At 39.6% G+C, this 13956-nt stretch overlaps 1 protein-coding gene across 1 annotated transcript in view; it reads right to left on the bottom strand.

The window, feature by feature from the left end:
- The window catches only part of CAAP1 (caspase activity and apoptosis inhibitor 1), a 71644-nt gene extending 62804 nt beyond the window's left edge, over positions 1-8840 (bottom strand). Inside the window, exons 1-4 of the mRNA XM_061132286.1 lie at positions 8422-8840; positions 4358-4558; positions 2862-2946; positions 1857-1932 (exon numbers count right to left, since the gene is read on the bottom strand). Of these exons, the coding sequence (XP_060988269.1) occupies positions 1857-1932; positions 2862-2946; positions 4358-4558; positions 8422-8727 (668 nt within the window). The 5' untranslated portion in view covers positions 8728-8840. The remainder of the gene's footprint in view (positions 1-1856; positions 1933-2861; positions 2947-4357; positions 4559-8421) is intronic.
- Between the last annotated feature and the right edge of the window lie 5116 nt (positions 8841-13956).

Genomic DNA, 13956 nt, shown 5'->3' with positions numbered 1-13956 from the left:
TCTGGCATACAATGCTCTTAATATTATTATTTATTTGGCATCCTGTAGCTTACAAATATGATTTTTTTTAAAGCCTACATACTGAAATAACTCAAAAGAATCTCAATGATCTGACACTTACCAGGTCCACAAGTGGCTACTATGACAATTTTGGGTAATATCTGTGATTGCTTAACCTACTCACTGCAGCATTTAAAAGCTAACATGACCTGTCTCATGGTAACATTGTAAAACTCGGTTCTTCACAATAGTCACTTTGAATCTAATCACCTTTTTTTTTCATTAGAAAAGTTCAGAAGTCAAATACTGTACTTTGTTGTAATTTTTAAAAAAGAAACAAATTTCTAATCTAATTGGGTATCATTAAATGGCTTCTAACAGTAGAAAAGTAGCATTAGTGTTCAGGTGTGAACAATAAAGGACTTAACCTTGGAAACACCTCAAAACTTGGAAAAATAAACACATTTAAACAAAGGCAAAACAAAAGTAATCAAGCAAAAGTTGATGCTCTGTAAAAAGCATCAAGAAACAAGATGATTAATTTAGATTATTTAAGAAACTAAAATGTAAAACTAAAAAGTGACAGGCTTAAACTAGCTAAACTAGATGAGCATACATATAAGCAATTTAAAGCTACATATTTTGAAGAAAAGTCAATAGCAAGACTGTAGAAATGTGTACATTTTATACTTTGTGGGTAAGTATAAACCATCCTATGACACTCTGAGGCAAGATGAATGTGATGACCAAAAATCCACTGATTATGAGGCAGCCAAGATACAATGATTTCTTCAGTGCTTCAGTATAAGTAGCTGATGCTCTCTCTATAGTTATAATATGAAATTAAATTGTCTTTTTCCAGTGATACTTACCCAATAGCACTTTTCAGGTTTCAGGTTAAATATGTGCTACTGATTTATGTTACTGTCTCTGGTTATGTTTTTATTTGGGCTACTGCCTACAGCCAAACTTTGCAAACAGAGATGCAAGTCAGTCATTGGTGATGACCAAAAAAAAATATTTTAGTAAAAAATCAGAACAGATGATAAAATTAGTGGGTGAAAGTTTAATAAGCCCACGGCAGAGCAGAATAGCCTAGAAAATTAGCATGTCATTTCTTAATTAGTTGGCATTCCAAAACTTCAGCTATTTTTCATCATCACAATAGTCAAATTAAATGTACCTATATTAAACAAAGAACTGACTCATTGGAAAAGACCCTGATGCTGGGCAAGACTGAAGGCAAGAGAAGGGGACGACAGAGGATGAGGTGGTTGGATAGCATCACCAACTTGATGGACATGAGTTTGAGCAAGCTCCTGGAGTTGGTGATGGACAGGGAAACCTGGCATGCTGCAGTCCACAGGGTCGCAAAGAATTGGACACCACTGAGCGACTGAACTGACTGAACTGATATCCAATGAACCAGGTTACTATCTGATCCATGAAAAGAAGCTATTATCACCAAACATTAAGAGGTATGTAGAAGAATTCAGTGAAATAAAGTCTTCTAAACTATTAACATGTTGGTTACAGTAGGTACTTAATAAACAGTGGGTATCAGTAGTAGTATAGACATTCAAATCCCAAGTGGGAGATGTGGTTCTGCTTCAGTGTTGGCGCTGTTATAGTCCTGTTTCTGAGCAGTAGTGTAATAAAATTATCTTAATCCTCAAAGCAATTAATTCCATCCTCACAAATCAAAAGGACCAATCACTACAAGTAAAAAAATCAATCCAACATTGTTGAATCTCTTTATATAACTATAACACAGAAAAACAATCACGTTCTTGAGGTAAGAAATCACGAGAGATGATAAAGCAATTCTGAAATTACAATAAATGCTTTTAACTTACTGATTAACTAAATCAGATACCATCTTAGAGCTGTCATCTGTTTCTTCTTCCATTTCAGAGTCCATACCATTGTCACCTGGTGAATGACATTAAAAAAAAAATTGAAAACATGCTTATAAGACAAAAAGTCAGAGCAACTTATCATTATACAGAAGGTTTCATCTATAAAGTGACAGATTAAGAAACCTGATAGTTGTTAAAAGATGACAGTTTTAATTATTATATTTAAAATGTCTTTTTAGGTATCTATCCTATTTATCTATTCTATAAATGCACAAAATGTATATAAATGAGAATGTGTATATATACATAAATATACTTACAGACTATACACACATGTACACATCTTTTATCAGTTACAAATTCCATTAAACCATTTTACATTTTAAAAAGATGTTATCTCTAGAAATTGAAAGTCTCCATTTTTTTGTTCCTTCTCTTGTAACGCTAATACTAAAATCCTTGTAGAGTCAAAAAAAAACCAAAAAAAAACCCAGCTTAAAAATCCAAAATTCATAGGTAATGTATCACAAAGAAGAGTCTTGCTTTAGGCAGACAGACAAATGTCAGGAATTTGTAAGAAGTTATTCTAACTCTGCATTTGGCTCTTATTAGAGCAGAAATGGTATTCAATGGATAATTAGAAGCAATGAGAAAGCAAAAAACTAAAAAATATCTTAAGAGAAGTCTTTGCCTTCTTAATAATTAATTTTTTATAGAATTTTGGATAAACTTTTTTCTTTCTTTTTTTTTTTTTTCACACAAACTTAAAAGTTCTTACCTATATAACTGATTTGGAAAAACCTCACATACATGAAAAAGTCCATTCCAGAGACGCTATTCTAAGATATAAACTATAATTTTGTATAAAGAGAAGTAAAAATATTCATTAATTAATGGCTAAGAATAAAGCTGAAGTCAAGTAAAAATACCTCATGATTTATGCTAAATACAGGATTAAATATCTATAGTAAGTTACCAGAAAGTAGAAATATGCATTCTTACCCTCAAGAATCTTCAAAATTTTTTTTTCAGACAGGAGCTCTAGCTGTTCCTGGCAAAGTCTTTTAATTTCTTCTATTGAACAGTTCTAAAGAAAATGATATTTTTAAAAATGCGTTTATATAATACAGCACCAAAGTAAACTAGAAAACAACAAGCATTTAAAAAACAAAAAAAGTCTTGCTTAGCAAAGTTGTGCAGTCAAACCAATGAAAAGTCACAAAAATCTTTTTTATGGGATAAAATCTGAAGACCTACCAGTTAACAAGCAAACATTATAATTTATAGTTTTAATTGGAATATTAAAGTGATGTTTACTATGAAAGAACAAACTAAAGAGTGAGTCAGGTGCCCAGATATTGTTAATAGCAGCCTATTTCAGTTCAGTCGCTCAGTTGTGTCTGACTCTTTGTGACTCCATGAACCCCAGCACGCCAGCCCTCCCTGTCCATCACCAACTCCCGGAATTCACCCAAACCCATGTCCGTTGAGTCGGTGATGCCATTCCACCATCTCATCCTCTGTCATCCCCTTCTCCTCCTGCCCTCAATCATTCCCAGCATCAGGGTCTTTTCAAATGAGTTAGCTCTTCTTATCAAGTGGCCAAAGTATTGGAGTTTCAGCTTCAGCATCAGTCCCTCCAGTGAATATTCAGGACTGATCTCCTTTAGGATGGACTGGCTGGATCTCCTTGCAGTCCAAGGGACTCTCAATAGTCTTCTCCTATTTATGCTAGGCTAATACCACTAAAGGCTTAAATATTCAAGCCCTGGCTCCATTCATCTTAGATATATATGTTGTTGGGTTTAACTTGTCCAAGTCTTTTCTCCATATCAGTAAAATTACAACACCACATATGTTTCTGAGTAATTTTCAGAAATAAACATAGAAAAACATTTATGAATTTAATGAAATACAGGCTATTACAAACTATCACTGCATACTGTGGCCTTCCCTGTGACTCAGTTGGCAGAGTCTGCCTGCAACGTGGAAGACCCGGGGTTCAGTCCCTGGATCGGGAAGATCCCCTGGAGAAGGAAATGGCAACCAACTCCAGTACTCTTGCCTGGAGATTTCCATGGAGAGAGGAGCCTGGTGGGCTACAGTGCATGGCGTCACAAAGAGTCTAACATGAGAGTGACTAACACTTTCACTTTCTTCCTTTTATTACATACTGTTACACAGCAGTATACTACTTCTTAAAGCAAAAGAAAAGAATCAGTGTATGTCTAATCTAGTTACTTAAATTGCCAATATTTAATAGAATTATTCCCAGAAGGTCAAAAAATTCCTTACCTAAATACAGTAAAGTGTCCCATTTCTTTCTGGCAAATTTTTCAATACAAAAAGCCATTATGGTTCTGCAAAATCCCTTTATCTTTTTGAAGTAGCTTAGTTGAAAACATACAATTATAATTTCCATTAAGTAAAATGACTGCTACAAAGTTTTTGTATCTTTCTATATAGTGGGGAACCTGCTAATGTATGTCATGAAGTACCTTTAACACATCAGGAAGCATCTTCTGTAACTTCTTCTCTCCTATGATACAGAAACACTGCCGAAGCATTTCTTTTTTGTCTGATATATAGAAACTAACTGGTTTTAATGCCACAGTCAGGTCTAATCCACCTTCTTCAAGGTCACTGTGCTCTGCCAAGAATAACTCTTTTTCCAGAGGTGGCAAAAGGTATTTGGTCTCCTAAAATTAAAAGACATAAAGAACCATTAAACAATAAAAATACATCTCTAAAGTCATACATCATTTAATAAAATCTTTATTAAACATCTCCAAATTCTTTGGTTGCATAAATCAGTTATTTAAAACCACAGAAAAGACTATTTAATTACCCAGTATTCTTTGACATTACTCTCCAGGCTGTAATTATCAGCAAATTGATAAAAAGTGAAGAAATATTAATATCTTACAACACACAAATGGAAATATACTCAATACTGAATAATTTTCTACAATTTCAGACTTCTGAAGAATACGATACTCCTCCAGTAGACCATTCACCCAAGAATTTTTTGTATGTATGGTCATTCTTCTTAATTCTTAAAAAGAAACAAGAGAGCAGCAAAATGTTACAAATCACATATATAATTAAGTACCACTGCTTACCAGAAGCTACTGTCATTTTAAAAACTGTTAAATATCCAATCATATTCAAAGCAGGCAAGTAATTTTAAGATAATTCAATCAACTTTGCCTCCTATTTTCCAAATCTATACAGTCTCTCAAGTCTACTGCCAGAATGCTGATCCAACGCAACATCCTTTTTGCCTCGATTACCTCCAGGTGGCATGAGTGATAAAGAACCTGCCTGCCAAGAGACGCAGGTTCGATCCCTGGATGGAGGAGATTCCCCTGGGATAGGAAATGGCAAGCCACTGCCGTATCCTTGCCTGGAAAAACCCATGCACAGAGGAGCCTGGTGGGCTACAGTCCATGGCCACAGAAAGTCAGACACGACTGAGTGAGTGAGTTCACACACACTGGACTCCCTACATCTAATCAAAGGTCTTGCCAATCCGTTTTGTATACTGTCACCAAAATGGATTTTATAAATGCACACATCATCATTCTATTTGTAAGACTTCCCAATGAAGTACTTCTCATAAAAGTACAGTTTAGTTCTGTATGCAAATGCTTACACAGTCCTTACTACTGGTCTTCTCATAATAATAGAGTACTAAAAATATGCAAACTATTTAAGGTAAGAATGGTGATATCCAAAAATGAAATCAAACGATGCTTGCTCCTTAGAAGAAAAGCTATGACAAACCTAGACAGCATATTAAAAAGCAGAGACATCACTTTGCCCACAAAGGTCCACCTAGTCAAAGCTATGTTTTTTCCAGTATGTATGCATGTGAGAGTTGGACCATAAAGAAAGCTGAGCGCCGAAGAATTGATGCTTTTGAACTATGGTGTTGGAGAAGACTCTTGAGAGTCCCTTGGATTGCAAGGAGCTCCAACCAGCCAATACTGAAGGAAATCAGTCCCGAATATACATTGAAAAGATGATGTTGAAGCTGAAACTCCAAAACTTCGGCCACTTGAAGCAAAGAAATGACTCACTGGAAAAGACCCTGACGCTGGGAAAAATTGAAGGCAGGAGGAGAAGGGGATGACGGAGGATGAGATGGCTGGGTGGTATCACCGACTCGATGGACGTGAGTTTGAGCAAGCTCTAGGAGTTGGTGATGGAAAGGGAAGACTGGTGGGCTACAGTCCACGGGGTCACAAAGAGTAGGATACAACTGACTGACTGAACTGAACTGATCCAAAACTAAATCTAGAAGGAATAGAAAAACTGAATATACCTATAACTATCAAAGAAAGTGGGGAAGAAAAAAAGATGAGAGGCATTAAGGAAAAAAACACTACCCCTAGAAAAATCCACCAGACCCAAACAGCTGTATGGTCCAACAGTCAAGTACACTCTTGAGAGAAAGATATAAACTACTCTGGAATACATGGAAAAAAAAAAAAAAAACTGTTACGTTTTCCCAACTCAATCCATAGCTCAATACTAAAACAAAACAGGGTAACTACAAAAATAAAAACCATAACCTGATTTAACTTAACATAAACACAAACGTATTTAATAAAAATACTGAATTACAGTCAAGTACAACCACCAAATCAACAAATCAAATAGGATTTATCTCAAAAAGCAAGGACAATTCAATTTATCAATAAAATTACATTATCAGATTAAAGGAAGAAAACTGTATGACCCCTCAACAGAATGCCCTAAAGGTATCTGATAAAACTCCACAAAATCTCAGAAAACCAGAAATTAAAAATTTTCTTAACTTGATCAGATATCTTTCAGAACCTATGACAAATAGACTTACCGGTATAAAATTAAAAAAACTGTTTCTACTACAAAAAGGAATGGGAAAAGAATGCCTGCTATGAATGCCTGTGTTCAACACTACACTAAAAGATTGAAAAAAAAAGGAAAAAGCCTTAGATAATGCAAAATAACAAAAAATAAGAAATATCATGGCTGACGAGTTAATGAAGGGGCTGCGTATCAAACAATTAATGAGGAAGCATAAAGAAAGCCTTCCATTTCCCATCATTTGTGTTGTATGTGTTTAAAGCATGCAGTCCTGTAATTGTTTTTTGTGTGTTTTTATTCTTTTCCTGCATCTTATAATGTGAGTAAACCTTTTTTTTTTTAAACGGCAGTATTTTGTCAGGTTGAAGGGGCATAAAGAGGGGTTTCATTTCTTTTGTTTTTTTATTTATTTTAATTGGAGGCTAATTGCTTCACAATACTGTGGTGGTTTTCGCATACATTCACATGAATCAGCCATGGGTGTACATGTGTTCCCCATCCTGACCCTCCCTCCCACCTCCCTCCCCATCCCATCCCTCAGGGTCATCCCAGTGCACCAGCCCTGAGCACCCTGCCTCATGCATCGAACCTGGACTGGTGCTCTAGTTCACACATGATTATATACATGTTTCAATGCTATTCTCTCAAATCATCCCACCCTCACTTTCTCCCACAGAGTCCAACAGTCTGTTCTTTACATCTGTGTCTCTCTTGCTGTCTCGCATATAGGGCCATCATTACCATCTTTCTAAATTTCATATATATGCGTTAATATACTGTATTGGTGTTTTCCTTTCTGACTTACTTCACTCTGTATAATAGGCTCCAGTTTCATCCACTTCATTAGAGCCGATTCAAATGCATTCTTTTTAATAGCTGAGTAATATTCCATTGTGTATATATGTACCACAGTAAAGAGGGCTTTTATAATCACATATTGGATTCGAATGTTGGTGTTATTAACAAACTGCTAACTACGGGTAAACTTCCTTAATCTCTTTGATCCTCAATTTTCTCATCTTGTATCAAGTAGATGAAGAGAAGTAAAGCGGGGCTTGCAAGGGCACTGAAAGCTAGTTCCTGAACCAAACCTTTCAGGGAGGCTAAGGTGCCCACCCTGCAAGGAGATCCACCCAGTCCATCCTAAAGGAGATCAGTCCTGGGTGTTCATTGGAAGGACTGATGCTGAAGCTGAAACTCCAGTACTTTGGCCACCTCATGTGAAGAGCTGACTCATTGGAAAAGACCCTGATGCTGGGAGGGATTGGGGGCAGGAGGAGAAGGGGACGACAGAGGATGAGATGGCTGGATGGCATCACCGACTCAATGGGCATGAGTTTGAGTAAACTCCGGGAGTTGGTGATGGACAGGGAGGCCTGGCGTGCTGCGATTCATGGGGTCGCAAGAGTCGGACACCACTGAGCGACTGAACTGAACTGAACTGAACTGAAAGGTGACCACAGGAGTGGAAGGAGCTAAAGGCAACATGGGTCAGACGATCAGCAAAGCCAGAAATTTTAAGTTCAAGTCGTGCGAGTGTGGGGTTCAAGGGAACTTAGGAACGTGCACTTCAGACACCGGATCCTGTAGGACCGCAGCGCTAACAGGAGCGACAGCAGGCTACGCATCCCGCAGTCACATCCCGCTCTTCGCCCGCCTTCTGAAAACGCGGCCGCTGCGAGAAGCGGCGAGAAAGACGCGCACGCACCTGCTGCAGAGAGCCGGCGACGCTGGAAGATGAGTCAGTGCTTCTCCGCTTCCGACGCTCACCGCGCTCCACGCTGCTGCCCCCCCAGCAGCTGCCGCCGCTCCCGCCGCCGGTGACACTCCCACTCACGCTAGTGTTCCCACAGCAGGTGACGCTCCCGCAGCCGCCTGCGCTCCCGCAGCCGCTGGTGCTTCCACTGCCACTGCTGCCGACGGCGGGGACCAGGTCCGGCGCCGCGAGGGCCGCCGCCGCCTCCTGACCGCTTCGTTTGCGCCGCTTCTCCCTGGAAGACTTCTTTCCCGTCATGATCCCACTCTAGCAACCATCCGGTGAGAGACGCCGTCTCCAGATAGACCAAATGCCTCCCGCAGCGGCAAGCGGCAGGCGCTGGCGTCGCAGCTTGACGTCACTTCCGGTCGCGCCGCAAACGTTGAGAGTCGTTTCTGAAGGCTGGGTGGGGGTTGATCAAGCTGCCTCCGCCTACTGCGGAGGTTGGCTGTAGAGTTTGAGGGCGGGTGAGCACTGCGGCCGGATGTTGGTTGTCTGTTTCCATATACAAAGAACCCTAGGTGGAGCGTTACAGTAGCTTTTTGCCTTGTTGATACTGTTTTTCAATCTTTGTTAGTATACAATACACAGTAAGGTGAAGGTATATTGTTTGATCTTCTGATTTCATTTGTCTTTCAGTTTTTGTTTGACACGACAACAATGAGGCAAATTTAGGAGAAACTCATTATCATCATCACACGGAGAATTTTTTGTTTAATGTGTTTTAAGAAGTTGTACAAGAGCAGTCTCTTGCTTCTTTATTTTTCCCCATTAGCAATACTTTCTAGGCATGATTCATTTTCACTTCTGAAAGCACTTGGCGCTTTTATTTATCACTTCTCAGTTTATTTAATAGTCAAATACTGGTGTCTTGGTTATTGACCGTCTGGCATATGTCAGAAAAATGCCGCCGTAAATAACTTAAGAAAAAAGTTACATTATTTTGTACCCCCAAAAAGAAATTGATCAAAAGTTATCAGCACGTTATTTTTCTTGTTTTATGTAATCGAGTTTGTTTGAAAAAGAGAGGCTGAGGCAATTTAAAATGTCACCGATACACTGAAATCTTTATAAAAGTAAGTTCTAACATATGATTAGTTTTAACTTGGATTCTTGGCTTACAATGTTGAATACTGTTCCACTGATTAGAACGTTGTTTCCTCATGCTCAATAGTCTGATGTTGTTTAACCATTTACCTACTAAAATAAGTATATCGACCTTTTAAATGTAAATTAGTTCTTTCTGTTGAGGAATGGGGAGCAGGAATACAATACTATTGGCATATCAGTGCTCCTACCTTTTCTCTCTTCCTTCTTTCCTCATCAACTGCTGTTTCGTACTAGTTCTTGGTTTTTTGAAGGGGAGGAAAGCAAGAAGAGTTTAGGAGTGAAGGTGACCAATAAGAGAATCCCAGGCCATTTTTTAAAGGGATTTGAAGCAAGAAGTGCAAAAGAAAAAGAGAAGTGTATGAGGGCAGCAGTGGGAGAGCAAATTTGGGGAGTACCTCTAGAGATTATGTATTTCTTGCATAGAGTGCGTGAGGGACAAGAAAGGGACAAGTGAGTTTTTGAAAATAGATTATGGATCATAGTTTTATGACTGTTAACTTTGCAGGCTGCCCGGTAGGATTTTGGATCTAAACACAAACCTGGTTTTAAAATCAGAGATCAAGGGCTTCCCTGGTGGTACAATGGATAAAAATCTGCCTGACACTGCAGGGAAAACGGATTCCATCCCTGCTCTGGATACATGCCACAGAGCAACTAAGACACAGCTGCTGAAGCCTGAGCATCCTAGAGCCTGCTCGCCACAGGTACTGAGCCTGTGTGCCCTAGAGCCTGTGCTCCGCAACAGTGTAAATCACCACAGTGAGAATCCTGTGCCTAAGTGAAGAGTAGCCGTCTCTCATGGCAACTAGAGAAAGTCCAAGCAAAACAATGAAAACCCAGCATAACCAAAAGTAAATAAATATTACTCCATGAGCTATCACCTCCCATCAGCCAGAATGACCCATCATCAGAAAATCCACAAGCAATAAATGGTGGAGAGGATGTGAAAAGAAGGGACCCCTCCTACACTAATGGTGGGAATGTAAACAGTTACAGCTTCTATGGAGAACAGGATGGAGGTTACTTACAACACTAAAAATAGAGCTACCATATGACCCTGCAATCCCACTCCTGAGCATGTATCTGGAGAAAAACATGATCTGAAAGAACACATGCACCCCAGTGTTCACTGCAGCACTGTTTAAAATAACCAAGACATGGAAGCAACCTAAATATCCATCAACAGAGGAATGGATAAAGAAGATGTGGTACACATATTCAATGGAATATTACTCAACCATTAAAAAGAATGAAATAATGCCATTTGCAACAAAATGGCCCTAGAAATTGTCCTACTGAGTGAAGTAACTCAGACAGAGAAGGAAAAATATCATAGGGCACCCCTTACATGTGGAATCTGGAAAGAAATTATACAAATGAACTTACTTACAAAACAGAAACAGACTCACAGAGAACAAACTTATGGTTGCCAGAAGGAAGGATGGGGGGAAAGAATAGTTAGGGAGTTTGGGATGGACATTACACACTGCTATAGTTAAAATGGATAACTGACAAAGACCTATAACCCATGAAACTCTGCTCAATGTTATGTGACATCCTGGGAGTTTGGGGGGAAATGGATATTTTTATGGGCTTCTCCGGTGGCTCACCAGTTAAAGAATCTGCCTGCAATGCAGGAAATATAGGAGATGTGGGTTTGATCCCTGGGTCAGGAAGATCCCCTGGAGGAGGGCTTGGCAATCCATTCAAGTGTTCTTACCTGGAGAATCCCATGAACTGAGGAGCCTGTCAGGCTACAGTCCGTGAAGTCACAAAGAGTCAGACACAACTGAAGCGATTGAGCACACATGCCCATATGGATACGTGTGTATGTATGGCTGAGTCCCTTTGCTGTTCACCGGAAACTATGACAACATTGTTAATCGGCTGTGGTGGAGCCCTTGCTATCACCTGTTCTTGGGTGTCGTCCTCTCCATTTTGACCCCCAGGGAGATTTTCTGTGCATGTGTGAAGTCTCCCTTGCTCCAAAGATGGGAAATGTATGATCTCTTGATCTTTTACTCAAACAGGATTTAGCCCTTCTCTGTTCCTGCCTTGACTGTTATCTTAAAATGTCTTCAAGAGGCAAAATCTGGCTAATTACCCTGTTTCTGTTGTTATTTCTACTTTTGTGCAAGCAGGAGGCTCATTATAAATATCTAGCCTGGAGCTCACCTGCCCCCTTCCTCAGGAAATGGAAACAAGAAGCTAGTTGTGAATGTCTAGCCTGGAGCCCATCTATCTCCTGCCTCACGATGGAATTGCCTATGTTGTAGGTCAAAACTGATTGTATGTTGGCAGTTTCATATGGATCAACCCAATATTACAGAAGTTAAGAGGCCCAGCACTAAATATTGTTATGAACTTAAAGCTCTGTGAGCAAACACAGGACTGTTTTTCTGCCCGAAGACAAATACATAGTAGGGTGGACAGAGAGTGGGATTTATATGCATTTTTGTAACTACTCTTCAGCAACTCAGTAAGCATGAATCACAGTGGTTGTCTGGGGATAGGATGTGTTAGTGCTGGGGGCAATCAGTACTTCTCTGGAATTTTATAAAGATTCACTAGGTGAGAAATTTGCTCTATCTTACGTGTGCTTAGTTGCTCGATCATGTCTGACTCCCAGCGGCCCCACGGACTGTAGCCCACCAAGCTCCTCTGTCCATGAATTTTTCCAGGCAAGAATACTGGAGAGCAGGTTTTCATTTCCTCCTCCAGGGAATCTTCCCAACCCAGGGATCAAACTCGCGTCTCTTGCATCTCCTGAATTGGCAGGCGGGTTCTTTACCACTGGCACCACCTGGGAAGCCTGTCTTTCATCTGCCAGGTAGCTGAGACAATAAAGAATCCGTGTTTCCATTCTGAATCCTGCTAAGATTCGCAGCTTCTTCCTTCGTAATCCACTGTTTTCCCTACGAGCAACCAAAACTCACTACTGCAGGCTCTTGCTCAGTATCTTCTTCAAAATATTGTTAGTTCTCATAAACAAAAGCCAAGTATTACATATCTTTGTAGTCTCAACATATAATACAGTATCTGACACATGCTAGAGACTCCATGCTTGTCAAATTCTATTGAGAAGTGGTGGATCCACACAGAGCTTCTTTCTGTATCACCACTGTGGTAAACTGCATTCATGGCTCCAGGTCTTCACCTCTATCTGTAGTTATGCCTTTTTCCATTTAATTTGATAGTGTCCTTCTTCCACAACTAGAGACAAGCAGAGTGGAATCAGCTGTATGACTCACTTAAGCTAAGGGGATGTTAAGCAGATGGGCACCAGAATCTCAACAAAAGCTTGGGCCATTAGGATGGTCATGCATGTACTTCCACCATCACCAGACTAGCCCATTGGTCCCAGGAGAAAGGTGAGACAAGCAGAGCTCAGCTGTCCCAGCTAAGCTGTCAGGTCCAGGCTAGGGCAGAGTCATGAATGAGCCTACCCAGGATCAGCCAAACCCCAAACTCCTGGCTAAATTAATGCTGATAATTTTTGTAATTGTTTTCTGTGCAGTATTACTGTGGGTATAGTTAATTTATATGCATACTTTCTTCTTGTTCAGTCACTCAGTTGTGAGCGACTCTTTGCGACCCCATGGACTGCAGCATGCCAGGCTTCCGGGTCCTTCACTATCTCCCAGAGTTTGCTCAAACTCACGTCCATTGAGTCAGTGATGGCATCCAACCACCTTACCTTCTTTCTAGACATCCCCTTTCCTTGTGTGAGGTTGACCAAAAAGTTAATGTTTTTCCATAAGATGTTGCAGAAAAAGCCAAATGAAATGTTGGGTCAATCACAATATTTCTTTGATAGTTATTAGAAGAGATATTTTCAAAGCTGATTTGATATCAAATGAGTCACTATTCAGTGCCACAGCTGTAGAATGGATAGTTGTGGAGTTAAAAAATAATTTTTTTTTGGCCATGCTGTGTGGAATGCAGAATCTTAGTTCTCCAACCACTCAACCCCTGTCCCCTGCAGGGGAAACACAGAGTCTCAACCACTGAACTGCCACTTATTTTTATATTCTAACAGATAGACCTTTGTATTTCATGGTGAGGTTCTGTGGTAGTATAAAGAAGCATAAGGATATTTGTGTTTCGAGTTCCAACCAACTGCTTTTATTAAAATATCATCAGGACAACACCCCCCATCCCCACCACCAACTACGTGGGCACATTCTCTCCCTATAGCAATAAAATCTAACATTTTTCTTTACCTTTTGAATATTCTTTGCATATAGCAGTCACTTTCATTGTTAGGAAGATAGTAGGCTTGCTTGGTTATCTTTGAAAGGAATGCTTGGTCAACACATTATACATAGCAGATATTTTACTAGGTTTTTACACAAATACCTTATTATTCTATTCTAT

Source organism: Dama dama, chromosome 29, assembly GCF_033118175.1.
Source record: "Dama dama isolate Ldn47 chromosome 29, ASM3311817v1, whole genome shotgun sequence".
Classification (NCBI taxonomy): Eukaryota; Metazoa; Chordata; class Mammalia; order Artiodactyla; family Cervidae; genus Dama; species Dama dama.
Note: the sequence above shows the minus strand (reverse complement) of the source record. Positions and strands in the feature narration are given on the sequence as shown.